Here is a 25,486-nt window from a genome sequence, read left to right as displayed (position 1 = left end):
GGCAGACTGGGTGGCTGGGGATATCACATGGCAAGGCAAGAGGCTGAGCAGTCTTAAAACCTCCAGTCACATGGCATGGGACAAGGGTCCCTGCCCAGAGATAGGTGACAGCTAGAGACCTGAGACTTAACCTGGCACTTCTAGTATGTGCCACAGAGGAGGGTGCAGGTACCTTGAAACTGTGATATCACTTATACAACCAGTTCTGCAACAGGATTTTAGGACAGATTGACTAACTGGATGCACAGGACTTAACCCTTTTGTTCAGTTCAATTCCAAGAGACTTTATTGGCATGACAAGCTATACAAATGTTGCCAAAACGTAAGATAAAACAGACAACTTAGGTATGTGTCAGAGGCATGTACATCCCCAGGGTAGCGTTACGTACAGTGCTTAGGGTCTGATTCCCTGTGTCTATTTGCCTCAGGAAAGGTTTCATCAGGCAACAAACAACCGAATTCTGGTACAACGTGAACTGGATTTCACTGAGCAAGAATCACTCTTCCTGGTGCAACCGGGGGATATTTAATCAGAGGTGGCTGCCTCTTTTGGGTAATTTGGGTGGAAGCAGCTTAAAAACCTTCCAGAGATCCACAGAAGCTGCACCACTACTAACTGCTGCTGTGAGGTGCTGAATCAATGCACCCCAAGGCCACTTGGTCCCTGTCTTCTCCTGAACCAGCACCAGCCACTTTTTGGACTGTGCTAGTCTCCCCTAGGGCCCCCTGGTGGAAGGAAATTACAGACGGCTACTGTGTATCACCATATCATCACTTGGTGGATTTTCCATCTAAGGGACCCTGTGTCTGAGTGGAAGCTGGCACAGTCATAGGATGAATTTATCCCATAGTGTTCAGCCTGGAATAGAAACAGGACAATTGGGTGATATTTAATGGCCACAGTGAGCGGAAATCATGCAGAAGCTGCGTTCCCCAGTGCTTCAGAATTATTTTCTTTCTCTAAGAACAGAGGAATTGCCATACCGCCTCAGACAAGGTCCATCTAGTCCAATATCCTGCGTCTTATGGTGGCCAGTGCCATATGCTTCAGAGGAAGGTATAACATCCCTGCACTAGGCATATCTCATCCCAATCTCTAGTAGTTAGATCATAGAATCATAGAATATCAGGGTTGGAAGGGACCCCAGAAGGTCATCTTGTCCAACCCCCTGCTCAAAGCAGGACCAAGTCCCAGTTAAATCATCCTAGCCAGGGCTTTGTCAAGCCTGACCTTAAAAACCTCTAAGGAAGGAGATTCTACCACCTCCCTAGGTAACGCATTCCAGTGTTTCACCACCCTCTTAGTGAAAAAGTTTTTCCTAATATCCAATCTAAACCTCCCCCATTGCAACTTGAGACCATTACTCCTCGTTCTGTCATCTGCTACCATTGAGAACAGTCTAGAGCCATCCTCTTTGAAACCCCCTTTCAGGTAGTTGAAAGCAGCTATCAAATCCCCCCTCATTCTTCTCTTCTGCAGACTAAACAATCCCAGCTCCCTCAGCCTCTCCTCGTAAGTCATGTGCTCTAGACCCCTAATCATTTTTGTTGCCCTTCGCTGTACTCTTTCCAATTTATCCACATCCTTCTTGTAGTGTGGGGCCCAAAACTGGACACAGTACTCCAGATGAGGCCTCACCAGTGTCGAATAGAGGGGAACGATCACGTCCCTCGATCTGCTCGCTATGCCCCTACTTATACATCCCAAAATGCCATTGGCCTTCTTGGCAACAAGGGCACACTGCTGACTCAAATCCAGCTTCTCGTCCACTGTCACCCCTAGGTCCTTTTCCGCAGAACTGCTGCCGAGCCATTCGGTCCCTAGTCTGTAGCGGTGCATTGGATTCTTCCATCCTAAGTGCAGGACCCTGCACTTATCCTTATTGAACCTCATTAGATTTCTTTTGGCCCAATCTTCCAATTTGTCTAGGTCCTTCTGTATCCTATCCCTCCCCTCCAGCGTATCTACCACTCCTCCCAGTTTAGTATCATCCGCAAATTTGCTGAGAGTGCAATCCACACCATCCTCCAGATCATTTATGAAGATATTGAACAAAACGGGCCCCAGGACCGACCCCTGGGGCACTCCACTTGACACCGGCTGCCAACTAGACATGGAGCCATTGATCACTACCCGTTGAGCCCGACAATCTAGCCAGCTTTCTACCCACCTTATAGTGCATTCATCCAGCCCATACTTCCTTAACTTGCTGACAAGAATGCTGTGGGAGACGGTGTCAAAAGCTTTGCTAAAGTCAAGAAACAATACATCCACTGCTTTCCCTTCATCCACAGAACCAGTAATCTCATCATAAAAGGCGATTAGATTAGTCAGGCATGACCTTCCCTTGGTGAATCCATGCTGACTGTTCCTGATCACTTTCCTCTCCTCTAAGTGCTTCAGGATTGATTCTTTGAGGACCTGCTCCATGATTTTTCCAGGGACTGAGGTGAGGCTGACCAGCCTGTAGTTCCCAGGATCCTCCTTCTTCCCTTTTTTAAAGATGGGCACTACATTAGCCTTTTTCCAGTCATCCGGGACTTCCCCCGTTCGCCACGAGTTTTCAAAGATAATGGCCAAGGGCTCTGCAATCACAGCCGCCAATTCCCTCAGCACTCTCGGATGCAATTCGTCCGGCCCCATGGACTTGTGCACGTCCAGCTTTTTGGCTTAAATCCTGAAACATGAGATTTAATATCCCTGCCACAATTTTTTATTGTCATTAATTATATTAACTCTAGACATTCTTGAGATCCATATAAATGTCCAATAATTTCATAAGTTCTTGGCCTCAAAAACTTCAAGTTTAATGAATTCCAGGGGTGCTGGAACAATTTGTATAATGGGGGTGCTGAAAGCCATTAAACCAAACTGTAGACCCTATATATAATGGAAACCACTTCAAGCCAGACGGTGAGGCAGTACCTTAGTTCCAGCACCTAGGATGAGTTCCACAGTTTAATTACATATTATGTGAAAAAATATCCTTTTAATCAGTTTTGAATTTCCCACCTATTCATTTAATTGACTGTCCCCTTGTTCTTGTGTTATGTGATGGGAGAACAGAGCTCCCAATCTACCTTGCCTAGACCATTGATGATTATTGTATATTTTTATCATGTCCCCACTTATTCATCTCCTTTCTAAGGTAAACATTCCCAATCTTATCAATCCCTCTTCACAAGAGAATATTTCCAGGCCTAGGATCATTCTCATTGCCCTTCTCTGAACCCCATTGATTTATATAACTGCATTCTAATATTCTCCATACTATTTGCCATGCCACTCCTTATGCAACGTAACATCTTTGCTGCTTTTTTACCACAGCTGCATATTGAGCAGAGAGGTCTTAATTGAGCTAACCATACTTATGCCCATGTCCCTTTCCTGAGTTGATCCAGTTAATTTAGAATGCTGTGAAGTGTTTTAATGGTTTACATTATCCCCTCCAGTGTGATTACTTTGCATGTATTGACACTGAGTTTCATTTGCCATTGTGTTGATATGCCTCAGAAGATGACATGGCGTCACTGAAAGGTGTTTGTTCTTATGGTATTGAAACTGCTACTGCATAGATATAGAGAGCTGAATTATGCTCTCACTTACAATCCCATTAACTTTTAGGAGCTTAGCACTTTACAGGCTTGGACCCCTAGGATAGGTGCTGGAACTAGCGGTGCTGGGGGGGCTGCCGCACCCCCTGGCTTGAAGTGGTTTCCATCATATTCAGGGTTTACAGTGGCTCTCAGCACCCCCACTATACAAATTGTTCCAGCACCCCTGACCCATTGTGATTTCCGTGGGATTGTGCAGGTATAACTTGACTACTGACTTGGGTACATCAAGGTGGTGTGCATCTGCAGCCCTCCTGATGACACGTAGTATTCCCTAGGTAGTCATGAGACGCAGGGTGGCTTTCTAGAGAAAAATGGAGATAGATCACAAAATGTATGAGAGAACATTTTGTCCATGTTGTTTCTTTTCTTTCCCTAGGGCCTGATCCAAAGCCCAGTGAAGTCAATGAGAGGGTTTCCATTGGCTTCAATGGGCTTTGGATCAGGCCTTCATTCTGTAGCCTACCTTTATTGCTTAGGATGGCGGGCTAGATGTTTATACTATCATATTTTCTGTGTGTCCTTTATATTAAAAAAGTTTCTCTTTGTCACTATAGTAGATCCCATTGTTATAGAATATTGAAGTGGTTGCTTTCTGGTTGTCCTGAATGAATGCTGGCTGGTTCCATTCACAGATGGACACTAGCATCTGTCTTCATTCTTGAGGGAGACAAGAGAAGGTATTTGTAGCTACCTGTATTCCAGCACAAAGGTGGAACTGCAGGGAGATCTCTTAGGTGTGCCAGGGAGTCTGTGAGGGTAGAAAAGGAGAGGGAGGCCTATCCACTGAAAGAAAGATGATCCAGGGGTAGGGCACTTGCCTGCCATTTTAAAGGAGTGGGTTCAGTCAGTGCTCACCACAGACTTCCTGTGCGATCTTGGGCAAACTTCTCAATGCCTCAGTTTCCCATCTGTAAAACAGGGATAAAAGTAGTTCTCTAGCTCACAGAGGTATTGCAAAGATAACTACATCAAAGATTATGAGGCACTACAGTAAGAGAGCCATAGAAGTACCTAAGATATTTCGATAAAAGGGGTACTTAAGGACAAAGATCAATAGGGGCCCATCATTAAGGCTAAGATTTTGTCATGGATATTTTTAGTAAAAGTCATGGCCAGGTCATGGGCAATAAGGAAAAATTCACAGAAACCCGTGACCTCTCCCTGACTTTCACTAAAAATAGCCATGACAAAATGGGTAGTCTCGGCAGTGCGGGGGGTGGGAGCTCCAAGGTCCCCCTCCACTGGTGGTTCCAAGCAGCGGGGATCCCCCCTGCCTCTGTAGTGGCCGGGAGCTCTGGGGATCCTCCCTGCTGGCCACCGCAGCTGGGAGCTCTGTGGGTCCCTTTTGCCACCCATGGTGGGTGGGAGCAGCAGTGATCCCTCCGTGCTGCCAGATCTCCCCTGCCACCCATGGTGGCCGGGAGTAGCAAGGGTCCCTCTTGCTGCCTGCGGCAGGGGGAGCGGTGGATTCCCCCTGCCACCCGTGGTGGCGATGGGAAGCTGTGGGGCTCCTCCCTGCCACCTGTGGTGGCTGGGAACTATGGGGGTACCCCACAGCTCCCTGCCTCCACAGGCAGCAGGGGACCTTGCAGTTCCCAGCCTGCACTGGCTGAAGTCACGGAGGTCTTTGGAAGTCACGGATTCTGTGACTTCCATGACCTCTGTGACTAATTTGCAGCCTTACCCATCATACCCCAATGTTCCATTCAATGAGCCACAAATGCAATAGAGAACCAGCGGCAAAGCAGTGAATGCTTTTTTTTTTTTTTGAAGTGACAACTTTAAGTTAGATTTCAAGGGGGGAAATCCCTGACAGACTCATTGTTTTACAAACATAATTTTCTATCCAATGCAGAATATCTGCGATATTTTTAATTGCACTTAAAATAATCAAAGAAATGCCAGTCAACATTGCTTTCCTTTCTACAAGTATCTTATCGGCCCAGCCCCTCTCAACCTTTGGATGCTCAAGGGTGTGGAGTGTCATACTTGATGCAGCTCCCACTTAAAACTAATATTACTTGGTAAGGCAAACAAAGGTTGGGATCAGCCTTTTTCTCTTTAAGGGAAGATGTTGTGGTTGCTAACCACTATCTATGCTATAAATGCTCTGCAAGTAAACACAGGACTTTGCTCTCTCAGGGTTGTCAATCCAGTACCTTTCATCAGCACAACGTTAATTAGAAAAAATGAGAACAAATGATCGTTTCATTGTGACAAGCAATAATTAGCAACAAAGGCTCAACACAGTGTATCACAGTGTCTGTACTATTGTGTGGTAGCCAGTTCCTCAAGGCTTGCAGTAATGCATGTAGCATATTGGTGACAGGTTCATCCCCTAAATGATGCTATATTTTTCCAGGCATATTTTAAATGATTTTTCTCTCTTACTCTCTCAGGAAATCGTTAAAGACCCACAGTTTATAACTGGAGGAGCCACAAGAACTGACATTTGTCAAGGGGATCTTGGTGAGTGTTTTCCCTTTACAGAATTATTCCACACTTATCCAAGTGCTGTGGTGCAGAAGATTTTAGAAGGGGGTGGGGGAGGATGTTTATTATCGAATAGTAATTCCTAGCTCTTATGTAGCACTTCTCATCAGTGGATCTCGAAGTCCTTTACAAAGGAGTTTAGTATCAATACCCCCTTTCTACAGGTGGGGAAACTGAGGCACAGAGTAGGAAAGTGATTTGCCCAATGTCACCTAGCAGCAGAACTGTGTCTAGAGCCCAGTCCAGTGCTCTATCCAGTAGGCAAATCTGCCTCTCCAGTCTCTTGTTCCCTAAATTGGTGAAAGAAGTGAAACTCAGAAGTAACATGTGTTTTCATTCTAACCCGATACCCATTTCTGGATGCCTCAATAAAGTATTGGTTGCTGTGGAGGCACTCTCTCACTTTCTTCCCTCCAAATTAAAGAGACAGAGCTGTGAAAAGCTAGGGAGAAGTTAGTGCTGCCAGTTGCCATCCATCATGAAATTCACAGGCGAGTCCCAGGACTGTGTTCTGTAAGCGCATAAAAGCATCTACAGAAATTTAGAGTCTCAAATACATTTGGGGCAGTCTTAAAATCATGATGCAGCTATCCTCATGGCAGGGCACTGCACAGACACATACTGATGTTGTGTGCCACCATATCAATGCAACACCACAGGCTGATGCCAGTGTTGTGTTTGACATGATGATGCAATATTATGCACTGATGCAACTTGACTGGGTAATAATGCCATGATATACCTACTCGGTCCTGCAAGATAAAATTTGGAAAGTGGTTACCCTCGGAGAAAGAGCAAATAAGAATATAAAAATTCATTTTAAAAAGATGAAGGTCGTTAGTATAGGCACATGGTGTTATGTGACTAACTTCTAAATTGGTTTTAGCTTCTTGCTCACCCCCACTCTAAACAATGGGTGCTTTGGATTGAATTGCACTACACTCAAAAAGTGTCACAGCTATAGAATTGTACAGAATTTCAGAGAATTATATTTTTGCTATACAACACTGTAAGATCATCCAAAAAACATAAAAAAAAAAAAAAAAGTTTGCGGTGGTGTTGTAGCTGTGTTGGTCAGAGACAAGGTGGGTGAATAAATCAAAGATATTACTTCACTGACCTTGTCTCTCCAAAGAAGGTTTATAATTTTGTATTGAATTCTATAGGTTTTAGAGTAATTTCTGTGTAATCCTATTACATTTCCATAGAAATTTATTTGTTTAATCCCAGCGGAATTTCATAGGACATTTCCATAAGGTGTACATTGCAAGTTGAATGGTTTCCTAATACTCTTCCAAAATGGCTTATAGGGATTTTTCAGACCTTTGTGCAGTTCCCGCCTCCTATGAGACACTCATTACTCCCTTCACTCTGTGCAAACAACACAGAGCTTGCAGCAGACCTGCTGGTTTGGAAAAAGTTCACATGACTCATTTTTGTTCTGTTTCATTCTTAAGCAGTTTCCCTTCCTGTGAGTCTCTAACACAAAGCCAAGGTCTTGCCTTCATCTTGAGGAAGAAAAACACACAAAGGTCAAAGCCTGGTCCTGATGAGGCCAATGGAAACTTTCTTCTTTATTTTAGTGAGATCAGGTCTTGGCTCAGTTGCTATAAGACTTCCAAGGAAGCTGAGAATTGAATGGTTCCATGTGGCATCTTGCCTGATTGGTGCCAGGTAGCCAGCCAGTCTTCTCCTGAAGTTTTAAGTTAAATAGGATATTGATGTGTCCTTGGGTGGTGGGCAACCAGCCATCATACTCCCGGCTTGTAATAGAAAGCCATGTGAAATGTCACATGTAGAGTCAGCAAATGAAGCCCCATCACACCTTTTTTTTCCCCCAGTGGCAAAAAGTACTTCCCAGACTTTATGAACTTTCACTATAATGAGCTAAAGTCTGCTTTACAGTAACATCAGTGGTAACCCAAATAACAACAGACTTCAATGGAATTCATTTGGATTTACAATGAAATAGTAAATAAGAGCAAAATTAGCCCACTGCATGGAGAAAAACAGCTGACAGTAGTTGTGTTCATAGTCAGTTATGGCTGGTTTGTGTAGCTTCTCACATTGCACAGGAAATAAAACACAAATAAATGAAATCAATGTGAGTTTACACCACCCAATGAGAACTCTTAATACATAATTGAATGCAGAACTTGTAATACATGTAGGGCAGGACTGTGATCTTTGTTACAGTGGCATAAATCCAAAATAATTCCATTGACTTCAGTTACACCAACGTAACTGAAGTCAGAATCTTACCCATACAGTATGAGACAAGGCTGCTGCAGTATCTTTTTCCTGTAGATTGTGTATATGTTCACAATATATTATTGGTGATCTGTGTATTGGTCTTTTCAATTTGCAGGTGACTGCTGGCTATTAGCAGCTATAGCTTCTCTTACATTGAATGAAAAAACATTAGCCAGAGTTGTACCTCAAGATCAAAATTTTGGACCGGGTTATGCCGGAATATTTCACTTTCAGGTAAAACAGCATAAAATGCAAACACTTCTAGAGGCTGGGTAGCTAAATGCATTGGTCCATTTAGTGGCAGGGTTGTCTGTTTAGTGTAGAATTGGATTTCATAGTGTTTAAGTCCAGAAGAGACCATTAAATCATCTAGTCCAGAGGTTCTCAATCTTCTTCTTTTTAAGGCCCCCCCAACGTGATATAAAAACCCCACAGCCCACCTGTGTCACAACAATTGTTTTTCTGCATATAAAAGCCAGGGCTGACATTAGGGGGTAGCAAGCAGGGCAATTACCCGAGGCCCCACCCATAGGGGGCCCTGCAAAGCTACTTTTCTTAGGCTTCAGCTTCAGCCCTGAGTGGTGAGGCTCAGAGCCCCTGGGCTTCAGCCCCATGCATTGGAGCTTTAGCTTTCTGCCCTGGTCCCCAGCAAGTTTAATGCTGGCCCTGCTTGGTGGACCCCCTGAAACCTGCTCGCAGCCCCTAGGGGGGCCCAGATCCCTAGTTGAGAACCACTGATCTAGTCTGACCTCCGAATGATGTCTGAGTTATTCAAAGCAGTATTTGCTAAACTCACCTTAAGTGAGAATCTTGAGAAGAAATCTAGAAAAAATGTTAACTTTTCACAGTCCCACATTGTTTTTCTATTATAAAGGGAAGTACATTGTTAGAAATTATGGCATCATCCCAGAAACGTTTAAATACCCAGGGCCAAATTCTACACTCAATTACATATGTCCAACCCCGCTGCCAGGAAGTCAAAGGGGTTACATAGTTGTAATCAAGAGGAAGACTTGGCCCTACAGTATATGTAGGTTTTTAAGATGGCTTGAGTCGCATGATATTTTATATTTAGTTCAGATCAAGATATATAATACAATTCCTAATGACTTTTTATATCAGTGTATCTGACTTAGTTCAGATTCCTGCTCCTTCTAAATCAGGGGTGGGCAAACTACAGCCCGCAAGACTGTTTCGGCCTGTGAGCCATTTTAAGCCAGCCCACAAGCTGCACCATGCGGCTCAGCTCCACTGTGGCTGGGTCGGGGGCCGCACCATGTGGCTCGGCCCTGCGCCAGCGCTCCAGCTGGGGAACCTGCATCCCTTCCCGCACCCTTGCCCCAGCCCTGATCCCCCTCCCGCCCTCTGAACCCCTCGGCCACAGCCCAGAACACCCTCCTATACCCCAAACTCCTCATCCCCAGAGCCCGCACCCCCTCCCGCATCCCAACCCCAATTTTGTGAGCTTTCATGGCCCGCCATACAATTTCTATTCTCCGATATGGCCCTTGGGCCAAAAAGTTTGCCCTCCTCTGTTCTAAATAGTCCAATATAATGTAATAGAGAGTGATAATTATATACATTTTTAGAACAAACTTCTAGATTTAATATATAACTATAGGTGCTCAGATACCATGGTGGTGGGCATGATGTAAGAACATGGATCAAATAGAATAGATCTCTGCTATAGAGATCTCTTCTTTAGGTTGGTTTAAAAATTCTATATAAATTGTATATTCTGCTAAATGTTATAGATTTTTAGAATAATTTATATAGAACCTTACTTAATTTCTGTAAAACTCTATTGGATTCTATTGGAGTTTATCATAAGGACTCAGAGAAACTGTGGGGAGATGTACAAAATTCCTGCCTGCTATGAATTCAGTCTGTTACTTACTGTTTTGTCCCATAGCACTCAGTGTCCTTCAGTTTGTAATGTATATGTTAATTGAAAGTCTGTCCCAAGATACAGCTCTCATATGAATTCAGTATAGTTTAAGTAATTGACTACAGATTGACGCTACAGCATATATAAAGTGGCTCAGGATCAGGAAATTGATGCAGTTCCAGGTATGGCAGTTTGTGTCTATGGAGGTTTCACAGCAGCTGTGTCTTCGTGTCAGGTTTAGAAAATAGAAGCCCACCAGTTTCTTTATTGACTTGATTGAGAAGAGGCTTATTGAAGGAAATGTGGTGCTTACTTTGGGTCAGATTTCACCTGGCTCACAAAAGTGGCGAGATTTTAGTCTTATAACAGCCCCCAAATGTTACTGAGATACTTTAGGAACATGGGAATATGGTAGTTAGAGAGGCATGCTCGCCTTATGAAATATTACAAGTTCTCGAACAATTCTCTCGCCCTCCATTCAACACAGTTTTGGCAGCACAATGAGTGGCTGGATATTGTTATTGATGATCGATTACCCACCTTTAAAGACCGCTTGGTTTTTCTACACTCGTCTGAACACAATGAATTCTGGAGCGCCTTACTGGAAAAAGCCTATGCCAAGTATGTACTGTCTGCCTTTGGTGCATGCATTGCTCAGTTTATCACACAATGAAAATCATCAGATTTTTTTGTGCATTGCATTTTCCTCAGCCTTGACCTGGAGATACTATGTCCTAAATTAATCCCCGATGGATTGATCCAACTTCTAGTAATGTCAATGGAGAGACTCCAGATGGCTTCAGTGAGAACTGGATCAAGTCCTAAAACCTGCTCTCTGTTTTTCTGCTGAGAGTGCTAATAATGATGCCAACTGTTATGGCTAAAAACTGGAATAAGACTATCTACTGGTTTTGCATCCAGCAGGTCACTGAACAACTTACAGCAGGGGTTCTCCAACTGGGGGTTGGGCCCCCTCAGGAGGTTGCAAGGTTATTACATGGGGGGTCATGAGCTGTCAGCCTCCACACCAAACTCCGCTTTGCCTCCAGCATTTACAGTGGTGTTAAATATATTTAAAAGTGTTTTTAATTTATAAGGGAGGGTCACACTCAGAAGCTTGCTATATGAAAGGGGTCAGCACTACAAAAGTTTGAGAACCAGACTTACAGCATGGTCACTGCCAGCCTGGGCTGGATTTGAACCAATAATGAATTGGAAATTAGGATGAGGAGGTGGGGGGAAAGTTTACAATGTAATTAACTAGCTGGGACTGAGATTCTCCTGTCACTGAACCCAGTTTTTACTCCATTGACTTCAATTGAGTTACTGCTGGTTTACACCAGTGTAAATAGGTGAGAATCAGGCTCAGTGTAACCTAAAAAAAAAGTTTTAAAAACATTTCTCACTACGGATGTGTATTTTTCAGACTGAATGGGAGTTATGAAGCCCTAAAAGGAGGCAGTACACTAGAAGCCATGGAAGATTTCACTGGAGGAGTTGGAGAAATGTACGAAGTCAAAAAGGCTCCAGAAAATTTCTATGAAATCTTGGGAAAAGCTCTTGAAAGAGGTTCATTGGTGGGCTGTTCTATTGATGTAAGTAAAAGACTAGAGAGGGTTTAGTTTTGTGGGGGGTATTTTTTAAGTAAAAAATTTTAAAAATCCCACTGAAATTAGTAGCAAATAATGTGCAATAGTAGCAAATAAGCACTGCAATCATTTATAACCAATAGTTGTAATCTAATGTACATGCAATACCAGTTTAGTCATTATGACAGCTGTTTGGAAGAAGAGTCGTTGGATTTCAGCTTCGTATGTGCAATTTATTTGTGTATGTAATGTGTGTAATAACAGTGAATTTTATTTCCTGGCCCCATTCACCTGATCTGGGTCAGAGGTAAAGCTGTTTAACCTGTCACAGGGCAGGAGTCAGTGTCTACTGGCTGCAATGATTGCTGTTACAATTTTTGTGCTATTATTATTTTTGTCTGCAATCCTGAAGTAAGCTCTGTGTGGGCACAGGGGGCTTTGCAGAGTCAATGCCTGAGTTTGTAAATTAATGTTGTTCATGAAAGATACCAGATATAGGACAATCCTAGAGGATCGGCAACCCTATTTACAACACTGAAGACTGGATTTATCCATAGACGAGATACCACATGGGCAGCAGCTGTAAGCTTCCTTACACTATTCTGCCAGTGTGTCTTATCTCTGAACTAGAGGAACCTGCCATAGGGGTAAGAGAAGATAATTCACTCACCATCCCCACTAGATTCTTGGTCTTTCCCCCTGGAATTCTGAGAGCATTCCTATTGATGACAATCTTAGTAGAAAGTCCCATATTGTTCTAATTTGTGAAAAAAAATGAAATCATTTTTTCTGTGGCGAAAGTGTCTTCCCTAAAAGACTGTGCCAGTGTGCAGTGTCCAGAAGAGGAAAAGCTATACTGTCATTCACGCTACCTTTTAGTACAGCCACTTACTTCTCAGTGTATCTAGCTGTGACGGGCCTGGATACTGACAGAGTGTCACCATATACAAAGTCCTCTCAAGGAAGGGTATGTCAAAGTGTATTTTCATATTTCAGACCAGCAGCGCAGCTGAGTCAGAAGCTCGAACCCCTTTCGGCCTCATAAAGGGTCATGCTTATTCAATAACTGGCATTGACGAGGTACGTTCCAATTATTGCTATGTTGACAGTATGTGGTGGAAAGTGAGCTGGCAAGAGGTGCAATCTCAAGTGGGTGGAAACCTAGAGCTGGAAAGTGAAAGATCATAAATCCTGTTCTTCACATCTCCTGGATGCAGTTTGGCTGGAGAATTGGGGTGGCTGCGGTGTACGAGGAGGGGACTGGATTTTGGCAGGCCACACGGGGCATGCCCCTTCTCCCCCTCTAAGGTTTTGTGCCCAGCTTCTTGTGCCTCAAGGAACTTAGGGGGTGAGGTCTGGGAGCCAGAGGACTGTCTGTATCCTCCGGTTTTTCCCTAGAACTGAGTGAAAATTTTCAACTAAAACTTTTTTGGGGGGAGGGGGCAAAAAATGTTGATTCTGTGACACTAAATATCTTACGAATTTGTGCTGATTTCACCAAACCAATTCGGTTGGGAAAAAAAATTCTGTAAAAACCAAAACGTTTAGTGTTGCCATTTTTGAAACACATTTTTGAAGCATGTGGATTTTTTGATTCAAAACCACTTTTTATTTTGAAATGTCCTTTCATTTTTTAGAAATTAAAAATATTTTCAGATGCATGAAATTGAAACAGCATGGTTCATTTTGGGTCAATCAAAGTGATTTGTTCAATCTGAAATGATTTTTTTTTCAACTTTTGGGGGTTTGCCAGAAATATCAGACAATTTAATTTTCAGTTTGGTCTGAAATTTTTTTTTTTTTTTTTTAAATTTGCAGCAAACCAAAAACTCCATTATTCACCCAACACCACTCTTCTCCCCTGTGAAGTGAAACTCTAATTCAGCCCGGTGGGAGGTTTCTCCTTCCTCTCCACCATCCCTTCTACCCCCTGCACATTGGCTCCAGCAGAGTTCTCCAGTGCCCAGAAGAGTTATCTAGCCTATGCACTCTGGAGAATTGTCTCTTAGTTAATGACAGCAGCCAGCCAGGGATTACTACAATACCAATAGTCCCATTATATTTTAAGGCCACTCAAGAATTTCTCTATTTTTGTCTTCCTATTTAGGTGAGCTACCGAGGCCGAAAGGTGCAACTCATACGGCCAAGAAATCCATGGGGGCAAGTGGAGTGGAAAGGCCTTTGGAGTGACAAGTTAGTTTTATGTATAATAACCATTTGTATTGCATAGAGGTCAGACTGACGAGGAGGAAAGTCAAGTCTAATTAACAGTCTACGCATGCAGAACAGTGCTGTTGTAGTCATAACATCCTGACTTCAGTATTGTCAAGACTGCTCAGTTACCATTTAAAGAGGCATTGTAAAGATTGTTTAGTCCCAAAATGTAGGTACTGTTAAAAATAGAAACAAAATCCACTATTAATATAAATATCATTATTTTTAAGATAATTCCAATGGAAAATGTATAATTTGTATTATTTAAACATTCCCCTGCAGTATACAAACATCCAAACACTGTGCTATTGCAGGAGAGCTGGAAAGTGCTGAGGTAGTGTGTAGGAATTGGACAGTATCTCTTTTTAAATATTTTGTGAGCCCTCTAATGGCACTTACTGTGTTCTATGTTTCTGAAGCCAGAGCTCCAAGGTATATATGTAGGTAGGCCTTGCATGTTGTATAATTATTAAAGACAATTTGGACCACACTTACCTGTGTTGTTCCTTCATATTACAAAAAGAAAAGGAGTACTTGTGGCACCTTAGAGACTAACAAATTTATTAGAGCATAAGCTTTCGTGAGCTACAGCTCACTTCATCGGATGAAGTGAGCTGTAGCTCATGAAAGCTTATGCTCTAATAAATTTGTTAGTCTCTAAGGTGCCACAAGTACTCCTTTTCTTTTTGCGAATACAGACTAACACGGCTGCTACTCTGAAACCTTCATATTACAGTGGCTGTGTAAAGAGCAAAAGACCCAACAAATGCCAACTGGGAAAAAAAGTGAAACTCCCTAGTCTCTTTCATTATCCAAGCTGGATGAAATGCAAATAGTCATTTAAAAAAGCAAACAGCATAAATGGTAAACAGTAGATTCTATTTTGAAAATTCCTACTAGTTTTAAGAGAAGGGACATTTGAATCAGTGCTGGATTTTTCATGTTTGAATACATTTATTCATGGCCTGTTTCTGAGATCACTTACATTGCTTTACCTCCATTATCTTCAACTGAGTTTTTCCTGATTTACACTGGTATAAATGAGAGGAGACGGTTCCATAATACATCCTGACAGCCCTTTTAAAAACAGTGAAATAATTAGCAGATTTGAATCAGTGCTGGAAATTTATCAAATGCCCCTTCTCTTAAAACGATCAACAAATCAATCCCAGATATTTACATTTCCAAAGGTAGTTATGATCCTTTGTAAATTCCAAAAATGGGAGAAGAGTTGAGCAGTATAATTAGAGATGATTAAGTCTCAAAAGATTTAGTAGTTCAACTTAGAATTGGTATCCAGCCATTTGAGATTTTTAGCCAAAGTGCTGTGTCTGCCAAAAGGGACTCTGATCCTGCATGTGGAAATGCTAATGCAGATCACAGTGTCCACACAGAGTCCTACTGAAGCCAGTGGGACTCCATGTGGGCATGGGAGTCTACACTAACACATTGACTTGCAGGCACAGGGCTTAGGTTAATAATCTCATTAGAGACTTCTGGTACTTCCTGCTTAGAATCAGGTTTGAAATATACACTGCTGTAAGAGCAGGCTTTCATTAAACATGTAGACTTTTCTGCTTCCATCCCTGCTAGAACCAGGAATGGCAGCAGTGAATGGAAATGAAAAAATAGATTTTCAGTTGGGACATCAGCTATTTCAGTTTCTCTCTCCACTCATTTGTACAATTAAAGAGCAACATCTGCTCCCACTGACTTCATCTGGGAGCACCGGATGGTTCTATACTACCAAAAAACTTCATGGCAATAATGATACAGATGCACAACAAGGTTTACAGTACAGTGGATGTACAATCTAGAGATATACCACTCGCAGTACTTAAATTTACCTTGTTTTTTGTAGTATTCCCTATTCTCACTGTGGGGATCATTGCAAACACAGCGGTACTGGTCAGTACAGCAGTACTGTAACCTCAAGATTTAAGAGCTGATCCTGCTTCTGTTTAAGTCAATGGAAGGTTTACCATTGGTTTTAACAGCAGCAGAATCAGGCTCCTTAAAGGCACCTGTTGTGGCTACTGCTCAAATAAAATCAATCTGAAAGCGGTGTAATCTGCTAATATATCCATCTGGTGTCTTTGAGCCAAGGGAAATGAAGTGCTTGATAGCCTTGTAAAGCTTGACTTTGTTTTCTTGTAGTTCTCCTGAATGGCAGTCAGTCAGCCCATCGGAGCATAAACGCCTGTGTCAGACAGTGCTAGATGATGGAGAATTCTGGTATGGTACCCTTTTGAAAAATAAATATGCTGATGAGAATAAATACAGTAAGCAGGCAGACCAAGTGTGGCAGAGGAGACTAGCTCTGAATGGGAAATTAGTGCTTTAATCCAAAGAGGATTGGAACAATACAACTTTGATATAAGCCACTCTCAATTTACATATTCTTAATAGCAGAGTATATCTTTACGATGTTTAAAATGCCATACTTAGCAACTGTAATTAATATATTTAAAACATTGTGAATTTGAAAGTTCTCAAGATCAAAATGAATGACACTGTACTGGACTTGTTTCCTGAAAGTAGGATTGCAGTAGGAATTTGGAATGTGCGAGGCATCCAAGTTTGTACCCTTAGACACCCAGAAATCAAAGACCTCTGAGGAGTTGTAGTCTGTCTCTCTGCCTGTCCAGGGTCATAAACTCATTGGGCCAGGACCATGAATCATAGAATATCAGGGTTGGAAGGGACCTCAGGAGGTTATCTAGTCCAACCCCCTGCTCAAAGCAGGATCAATCCCCAACTAAATCATCCCAGCCAGGGCTTTGTCAAGCCTGACCTTAAAAACTTCTAAGGAAGGAGATTCCACCACCTCTCTAGGTAACACATTCCAGTGTTTCACCACCCTCCTAGTGAAAAAGTTTTTCCTAATATCCAACCTAAACCTCCCCCACTGCAACTTGAGACCATTATTCCTTGTTCTGTTCAGACACAGGTGACTTACACAATGTAAGGAATGCTTCAAAAACAAGTCTATCAAGTTTTGTATTGTCTAAATACTCCACTCCTGTACATTACATTTCAATTTACTAATGCCATTTGAATTGGGTGATTCTCCCAATGCAGCATGTGCCACACCAGGTGAAAGAATGACTCATGAGTTTCAGTGCTGCATGTCAGAGGCTACACAAATGCTCCTTGCATGCACTGCATGTGCCGTGCATCCTTAAGGACATGAAAGTAGTGAAATCAGCACAGAGCAGCTGAACAACTTCTGAAGAGTTTTCAGCTATTTTTTTCTCATATTTTGCTGTCATTTAGAGCAGTGTGATCTTGTAGATAGAGCACTTGACTGAGACTCAGAGGACCCATGAATTATTTCCAGCTCTGCCACTGGCCTGCTCAATGACCTTGAGCAAGAAATGTCCCCTCTCTGTGCCTCAGTTTCCCCATCTGTAAAAGGATGCTGACCTCCTTTGTAAAGTGATTTGAGATCTAGTGGTGAAAAATGCTATATAAGAGTTAAGTATTATTTAGAATTCAAAACAGCCTTGACGCATTGGAGAATTAGTCTGAATTTAACAAGATGAAATTCAGTAGAGATAAGTGCAAAGTTCTCTACTTCGGAAGGAAAAATCAAATGCACAGCTATAAAATGGGGAATAACTGGCTAGCGGGGTAGTACTGCTGAAAAGGATGTGGGGTGATAGTGGATCACAATATGAGAATGAATCAACAATGTGATGCAGTGGCAAAAAAGGCTAATATTCTCGGGTTTGTTAACAGGAGTGTTGTCTGTAAGGCATGTGAGGTGATTGTCCCACTCTGCTTGGCATTGATTGGGCCTCAGCTGGAGTACTGTGTCCAGTTCTGGGCACCTCACTTTAAAATAGACATGGAAAATGTGGAGAGAGTTCAGAGAAGAGCAACAAAAATGACAAAAGATTTAGAAAATCTGACCTATAAGAAAAGGTTAAAAAAAACTGGGCCTGTTTTGAAAAGTCGAGAAAAGAAGACTGACGGGGGGACCTCATAAGAGTCTTCAGATCTGTTAAGGGCTGTTACAGAAAGGACTGGGATCAATTGTTCTCTACATCCACTGAAGTAGGCCAAGAAGTAACCGGCTTAATCTGCAGCAAGGGAAATTTAGGTCATATATTAGGAAAAACTTTTTAACTATAAGGGGTAGCGAAGCTGTGAAATAGGCTTCTAAGGGAGGTCATGGAATCCTCATCACTGGACACCTGCCAGGGATAGTCTAGGTTTATTTGGTCCTGCCTCAACACGGAGCTGGACTTGATGACTTCTCAAGTTCCCCTAAAATTCTATTCAACATCTTAAATGTTCAGATTGTGAGTTCTCTGGGGCATGGACTATCTTTGCGTTATGTTTACAGCACCAAGCACAATGGCGTTGCGGGGGGGGGGTCCCTAGATTCTACTGCAGTAGACATAATAATAAATAATAATAGTTAAGTCTTAATTTCAGGGATTCCAACAGATATTTACTTTGTAAGCCATTACATACTGCACCTGAAAATTAAAGGGAAAAAATTAAACAGCTCACTAACAGTTTAAAGACCAGTGCTATTCTATAGCTTCTGGATATGGCTAACTTTCATGCATTTCTCAGGGCACGTGGATTATGTGCTACATTATAAATAATAATAGCACCTACATGTGGTGTTTTTTTCTGTCATGTTTTACCAGTTTATTCTCATGCATTCAGATCAGAGTGGCATAATGCAAACTACAGAAGGCTGCGTTAACTGTTTTAAATATAAATTTTAAGACATTTCAAATGGGAAATACATTTTTGTTAAGAATTTGTCTCTTTTACCCTTTGGTTCCTGGTAACTAAGGGTTCCTAGTAACTAGGAACTAGCAAGACCTTAAGGGTAACATGTTCAGGGCTAGATTCTGATCTCAGTAACTTACAGTGAGTTACTCTGGATTTACACCAAGAGTAATTAAGGTCAGTCTTGATAAGGGAGGGTAGAGAGGAGAGGCAAATTTCACATTCATTATTGTACTTCTGCCAGAGGGGAAAGATTAACCCTGGGGCTAGTTAGCAAATCAGCTTCCAAATCTCTGTCTCCCTCCCTCTCTTTCTTTCAAAGATATAGGGCCAAATTCTGCTCTCAGTCACACCAGTGTAAATCCAGAGCAACCCCAATGAAGTGCTGGTAAGTACTTCACACGTACATCTGTGTAATGAAGAGCAGAATTTGCACTTGGCCCAAAAGACATAAATTATGCTACACGGCCAGGATATTTGTGCTGGGTACACAGAAGCAAAAGGGGTTGTTATCCAGCCCTTATTTTCAATGTACCAAGAACAGAAGCGAGAAGCTGGAGTGCACCTGGCTTGCAGAGCTAGCAATACATTGAAGGGAGACACAATACAAAAAGGGAGACGAAGACAGTGAAATCAAACTGTGCTATTTGCTCCCCTATCAAAAGGGTGCGGTGAAAAGTTTCTAGGCCAGTGTAAATTAAAGTAATCCTAGGCACCTATTACTTATTCAGCAGAATATGGGATCTGTTATAGCTGGTGGGACTGTGACGTTGCTACCCCTGTGTGCTATTGCAAGGATCGCATCCTGTCAACACCCACTCATACACATTGCCTGGAGCTCACTGGCTTTTTCCTGCTATTCTTGTTCATTTGTGTCATTCAGTCACTAAGGCCCAGAACTTCAAAGGTTGATTTCAATAGATCTTAGGAGCCTAAATATCTTTGAGGATCTGGGCCTAGCTGCCCAACTTGATACCTGGTGTAGCGAATTGAGAGTCACTGGCGCAGCGCCTCCTGCTGATTGTCTGGGAATTAGCTCTTTTCTAGCATTCAGAGTGCCCTCTACAGGCTGGTGTCCTGCCTGCTGCTGGCCCCGGGTCCCTCCTGGACGCCGGTGCCCTTTACCTCAGGGTTCTGGCCCCAGCAGTACCCCACAGTCTAGGTCTCCCCTCCCAGGGGAACCCCCAACCCTCTATCCCCACCTTGCCTCAGTGGCTACTGTCAGCCATCATCTAGCCCCCACTCACTGGGGCAAACTGCAATCTGTCATGGCCACTCATCACTGGCAAGGGGGGCGGACCAGCTGCCTCTGCCTAACCCTAGGCTGCTCCTCCCAGCCCCTGTACCTGCATAGGCCTCTATCAAGGCCTGCAGCCTGGGGAGTTGCCAGGCTGCAGCTCCCTTTCCCTAGCACTGCTCTGTCTCAAGTACCCTTCTCTCCCAGGCAGTCAGGTCCTTCTCTCTCAAGAGCTAGAGAGACTGACTCAGCTACTGCTTCACAGCCCTTTAATAGGGCCTGCTGTCTCCTAGTTGGGCATGGCCCAAGCTGTGGCTGCCTTCCCAATCAGCCTTTTCTTATTGACTCTCAGCCCCAGCCCTCTCCAAGGACTGGCTTTTAACCTTTTCTGAGCTGGAGCAGGGTAACTGCCCCGCTATACCTGGTTTCTGCTACACTGTTTTCTTGCTCTATTTCCCATGCTATCCAGCAGCAGCAGCTGCTGTATTGCACACCAGTCTCTGATTTGGTAAATACTTCCCCTACTGGTTCTTACTCCAGTTTGGTTCAGGTCTGAAAGCAGACCCGTTCACAGCAAGCGAAGTGCCAGTGGACCCCTCCTATGTCTTGCTGCACAGTGGGCTGTCTGTACGCTTCTTGGTATGTGGGTAGGAATGGTTATACGCAGCATATCACACTTGGTTATAGTTCAATATTGGCAGAACTTTAACCCCTCTGTCCTGTTTTTGCACTAAAAAGGATCACTGGGCCAGGAGCTGTGAGGCTAGAAGACTAGATTTCAGAGTAGCAGCCGAGTTAGTCTGTATTCGCAAAAAGAAAAGCAAAATCCGATGAAGTGAGCTGTAGCTCACGAAAGCTTATGCTCTAATAAATTTGTTAGTCTCTAAGGTGCCACAAGTACTCCTTTTCTTTTAGAAGACTAGAGCGTCCCTTCTCACACCAGTTTTTCACTAGTGTCACGCCATTGGTTGATTCTGCTCTCTCCCTGATGCTGGTGTAAATCAGGAGTAACTCAGATGAAGTCAGTGGAGCCTCACTATATTAAGATTGGTATAAGAGAGATCAGAATCAGGCCTATTGGGGTCAATGGAGTTATTTGTGATTACACTTGTGTAAAGGAGAGAAGAATCAGGTCTATGGAGAGAGCTCTTCAACTGGTGTAAATCAGCATAGCTCCAATGAAGTCAATGAAGCTACACTGATTTACAGAAACTCATGATCCGGCCCTATGTTCTGATACTCTGCATTTTGAATTGGTCTGCGGTAGTAGTTTCTGCTTCTGTTCAGTCACTAATGTGATGCACTGACTGGTTTCCCTTCCTTTCATTTAGGATGAACTTTGAAGACTTCAAAGCACATTTTGATAAAGTTGAGATCTGCAACCTCACCCCAGATGCTCTTGGGGACAATGCTACCAACAAGTGGGAGGTGACGGTCCATCAAGGGAGCTGGGTCAGAGGTTCCACTGCTGGAGGGTGCAGAAATTTTCTAGGTGAACAGAGATTTCTTTAAAAAAAAATTCACACTCCCATGGAAGCATCCATTATAGACCACAGAATTCTTCACCCCTTTGTAACTTCCACAACCATATGCTGAATAAAGCCAGCGGAGTCTCAACTAGCTGAAACCCAGCAAAATATCAAAACAGTCACAAGATTCCACTTGAGAGAAATAATTTTCTTTGTCTTGCAGTTTTGTGCACCTCTTTCTCCACTCATGTACATTTATGCAAACTAGGAGTAACTCCACTGAGATCAGTTAAGTTACACCCATGTCAAAGGACTGTAAGTGAGAGGAGAATCCAGCCCTTACTATCACATTCTGATCATGCTGGTGTAGACTTGAAGCCACTCCACTGATTGAATGGAGTTATACCAAATTTACACCAATATGAATGAGATCAGAAGTTGACCCTTTGTGCTTTTATATTTTCAACAAAACCTCCATTAATTGTCTTGTAACTTTCATCTCCGATTTAAACCATTGCCGTTTAATGAGATCTTGGGGCTAAATTCTGCTATTGTTTATACTAAATCCCAAGTCCCTCAGGATTTGGCTCTGTGTGTGCAGAATTGCATTGAAATCATCAAGGTACATAATGGAAAATGGAAAAATAAAAAAAACATAAAACCCCCAAACCTCAAATTACTCTCTCTATTGTCCTTGTTTGGCTCAGTTTAATTTTTTTTTTTTTTTTTTTTTTTTGAGGGGAAAAACCTCTGTGTTCTTTGCTTTGGCAGACACCTTTTGGACAAATCCACAGATCAAGCTGCATTTGACAGAGAAAGATGATGGGAAAGATGAATGCACGTTTATAGCAGCTCTGATGCAAAAGAATCGACGTAAACTCAGGAAACTAGGTGCTGAAATGCTGACAATTGGCTATGCTATTTATGAGGTACTTGGTATTTTATGATGTAGTAGCCATGTTTGCTCTTTCTCTCTCTCTCCCCCCTTGTATCTCTCTGTGCGTCAGTCAAGATTTCTGCATCACACCCATTGCTATGGTATCTAATCACCTACGTTCTTTAAATAATGATGAGAATGGTAGCTTTCCCTTTAAAATGTCCTTATATTGGTGCAGAAGGGCTTTGATAAAATGGAGTTTCTCCATCCTAGAGTCCCTGCATAAAATGCCTGCCTGACCTTAGAGTCTGAGAGCTAGATTCCCCTTGTATCCAAGCTCCATTCAGCACAGGAGAGTGGGATGGGAGGAGTGCCCAGGGCTAATGGTTACTTCCTGATCCTGGAGCCAGTGAATCATGCATGTATCTGGCCCTATGATTCTAGATCAAGAAGGGAGGTGGGAATCTGACATATCTGAACCATGCACATCAATTACTTTGCACACACTAATGAATAAAACTGAAATCCCTGCTTCAAATTCCATTGCAGAGCCCTAGCAAAGATGGACACTTGAACAAAGACTTTTTCAGATACCACCCTTCCAAGGCAAGGAGCAAAACCTACATTAACTTAAGGGAAGTCTCTGACCGAGTCAAGCTGCCACCTGGGGATTATGTTATTGTTCCTACTACTTTTGAGCCACACCAGGAAGCTGACTTCTGCCTGAGAATCTTCTCTGAGAAAAAAGCCATCACAGAGTAAGTAATCAGTGGAGGGTGGTCAGTCAAACAGGCCTCCTGCAACTTCCAAAACTCTCACACACCAGCCATGTTAATTGGGTTTTTTAAGAACCATGAGAGATTCCTGAGGGCATTCTCCCCATCTTGCTCCAGACAAGAGACCCCAGAGATGACGAAGCATCCCTCCCATCCACTTCCTGCATGCCCTCGACTGCTATGTGAGGCTCCCAATGAACTAAATGGAGTTCATTGCCAGAGCAACTCTTGTAATTAACAAAAGTTAACCTGTGGTGCTGTGCATTAGATCTCAGCCAGGGGAATCTAGTAATCTAGGCTTTTCCCCTTTTCTTTTTGTTTGTTGTTGTTGGGTGTGTTGTTTTTGTTTGGTTGGGGTTTTTTTGTTTTTTGTTTTTTTTGTGGGGGAGGATTGGCAGGTTTTTTGCTACAAAGTGGGGAAGAAAGAATTTAATGAGTTTTTGAATTCTAGTGAACGCTTCTATTTCAGGAGGGCCTAAATCAGCACACTTTTTCAATACACTTAAAATGTGGTAGAAAATGTCTACCATGGCTCCAGACTTAATTTCCCAATTTTTAGCCCACTCTGACTATTTTTGTGGGTATTAGGAGGTGGGGAAATCAGACTTGTAACAAACTCAATTAAAAAGAAAAGGAGTACTTGTGGCACCTTAGAGACTAACAAATTTATTTGAGCATAAGCTTTCGTGAGCTACAGCTCCCTTCATCCGATGAAGTGAGCTGTAGCTCACGAAAGCTTATGCTCAAATAAATTTGTTAGTCTCTAAGGTGCCACAAGTACTCCTTTTCTTTTTGCGAATACAGACTAACACGGCTGCTACTCTGAAAACTCAATTGCAACCTTAACTGTGAAGAGTTAGTAGCTGCTCCATAGTATATATTGTTCTGCACATGTAATAATATTCCTGTTTGTTTCCTCTGTGTATGACCATATTTAATAAAGAATGTTATTTTTAAAAAGCATTTGCACAACGTATAAAAACTGAAATCAACCCCTGTAGACAAGGCTCAGACAGGCCTAGGAACCACTTAAACTCTGTTTTGAGCTCATGTGATGCAAAGACCTGACCCGCTGCATGGGGATGAATTTCACCCAAAGTGAATAATTTGTTCAATAAAAATACCATATTTGCTTTTACTCCTGGAAAATTTAAACAGAAAGGATCCCCAGCAAAGTCTTTTGTTACTGAGTACGTTTTTGTTCTCCTCAGGAATGTGGATGGAAACATTGACATTAATCTCCCAGAGGTAAATCGACAGAACTAAAATAAGGACTGGATAAGTCAGCATCATCCAATATGCTCTATTTGTACTTTTTCATTTCAAGTGAATTTTATGAAAATGCCAACCTTGTGTGTGTGAAATCTACAGTTGTGTTGGGTTTAGTAAAACAACCCTAATAATACAATCATAATCATTAATAATTCTTCCAATTGTTTGCTGTTAGGCAGCTGAAACCAGAAAGAAATTAAGGGCTGGCTCTTCAGCTGGTATAAATAAGCATAGCTACTAAAATCAATGGACCTGAGACAATGTGCACCAGCTGAGGATCTGCCCATTAGCCATACTGTGCAGTATTACACAGTTTGGGCCACAGAACCTATTCACACTCAAACATGCACGCATATTCTCAGAACATTTTGGGGTCAAAAGCTTGATATTGCATTTTCATAAAAATGATTAGACAATTTTTGCTGCTGAACATTAAGCTGATTTTTACGCTTAAAAAAAAATCTGATAGGCAGCCCTTGAACCACTTTGTAGTCACTATGTTTGGGTATTGTCTGAGCTAGATCTTGTTCACCTTATTCCTGCAAATAGTCCCACTGATTTCAGTGGAAATGCTTACGGAAGGAAAGTAAGGCAAGATTCAGCTTTGCATCTTTTTGGCAATATTTCACTCAGTTTTCCCTTACTTCCAGAGACTGGGTAACAAATTGAGCTTCACATTTCCAGATTCTCAAGGTCACAGTCATTAGTGATATACATCTATTCATCTAGCCAAGGTATTAAAGTGCCTGCCATCTGGCATCTGAATGGTAGTAGATAAATGGTGGGCTAAGTGTCATTTCGGGTGTATATTGGTCAGAAAAATGAGTGTAAGTGTCAAATTAATGTAACTTCCACCATGTTGGCATTCAGTGGATATACAGTAACTTATACTTCTTATTCTAAGGCAGTGTTGGGCACAGTGTGGGACCTTCCTCACTTAATTGATTCTCTTTCGGCGCATACCTTTCCAGTGCATTGGAATGCAAGTTGCACTCATTTTGCACAGCCACTGAGTGCCAAAGCAGGGCAAGTTACACTACTTTGCTGC

The 25,486-nt window shown here is 42.5% G+C and overlaps 1 protein-coding gene across 1 annotated transcript in view; it reads left to right on the top strand.

Moving 5' to 3' along the window:
* The window catches only part of CAPN9 (calpain 9), a 50,790-nt gene that overhangs the window by 9,088 nt on the left and 16,216 nt on the right, over window positions 1-25,486 (top strand). Inside the window, exons 2-12 of the mRNA XM_038397243.2 lie at window positions 6,018-6,087; window positions 8,480-8,598; window positions 10,740-10,873; window positions 11,679-11,847; window positions 12,838-12,921; window positions 13,949-14,034; window positions 16,213-16,290; window positions 21,376-21,536; window positions 22,285-22,442; window positions 22,940-23,148; window positions 24,378-24,414. Coding sequence (XP_038253171.1) covers window positions 6,018-6,087; window positions 8,480-8,598; window positions 10,740-10,873; window positions 11,679-11,847; window positions 12,838-12,921; window positions 13,949-14,034; window positions 16,213-16,290; window positions 21,376-21,536; window positions 22,285-22,442; window positions 22,940-23,148; window positions 24,378-24,414 — 1,305 coding nt within the window. The remainder of the gene's footprint in view (window positions 1-6,017; window positions 6,088-8,479; window positions 8,599-10,739; window positions 10,874-11,678; window positions 11,848-12,837; window positions 12,922-13,948; window positions 14,035-16,212; window positions 16,291-21,375; window positions 21,537-22,284; window positions 22,443-22,939; window positions 23,149-24,377; window positions 24,415-25,486) is intronic.

Source organism: Dermochelys coriacea, chromosome 3 (genome assembly GCF_009764565.3).
Source record: "Dermochelys coriacea isolate rDerCor1 chromosome 3, rDerCor1.pri.v4, whole genome shotgun sequence".
NCBI classification, from domain to species: Eukaryota; Metazoa; Chordata; order Testudines; family Dermochelyidae; genus Dermochelys; species Dermochelys coriacea.
The sequence above is the reverse complement of the archived record's forward strand: the minus strand, read 5'-3'. Positions and strand labels throughout refer to the sequence as shown.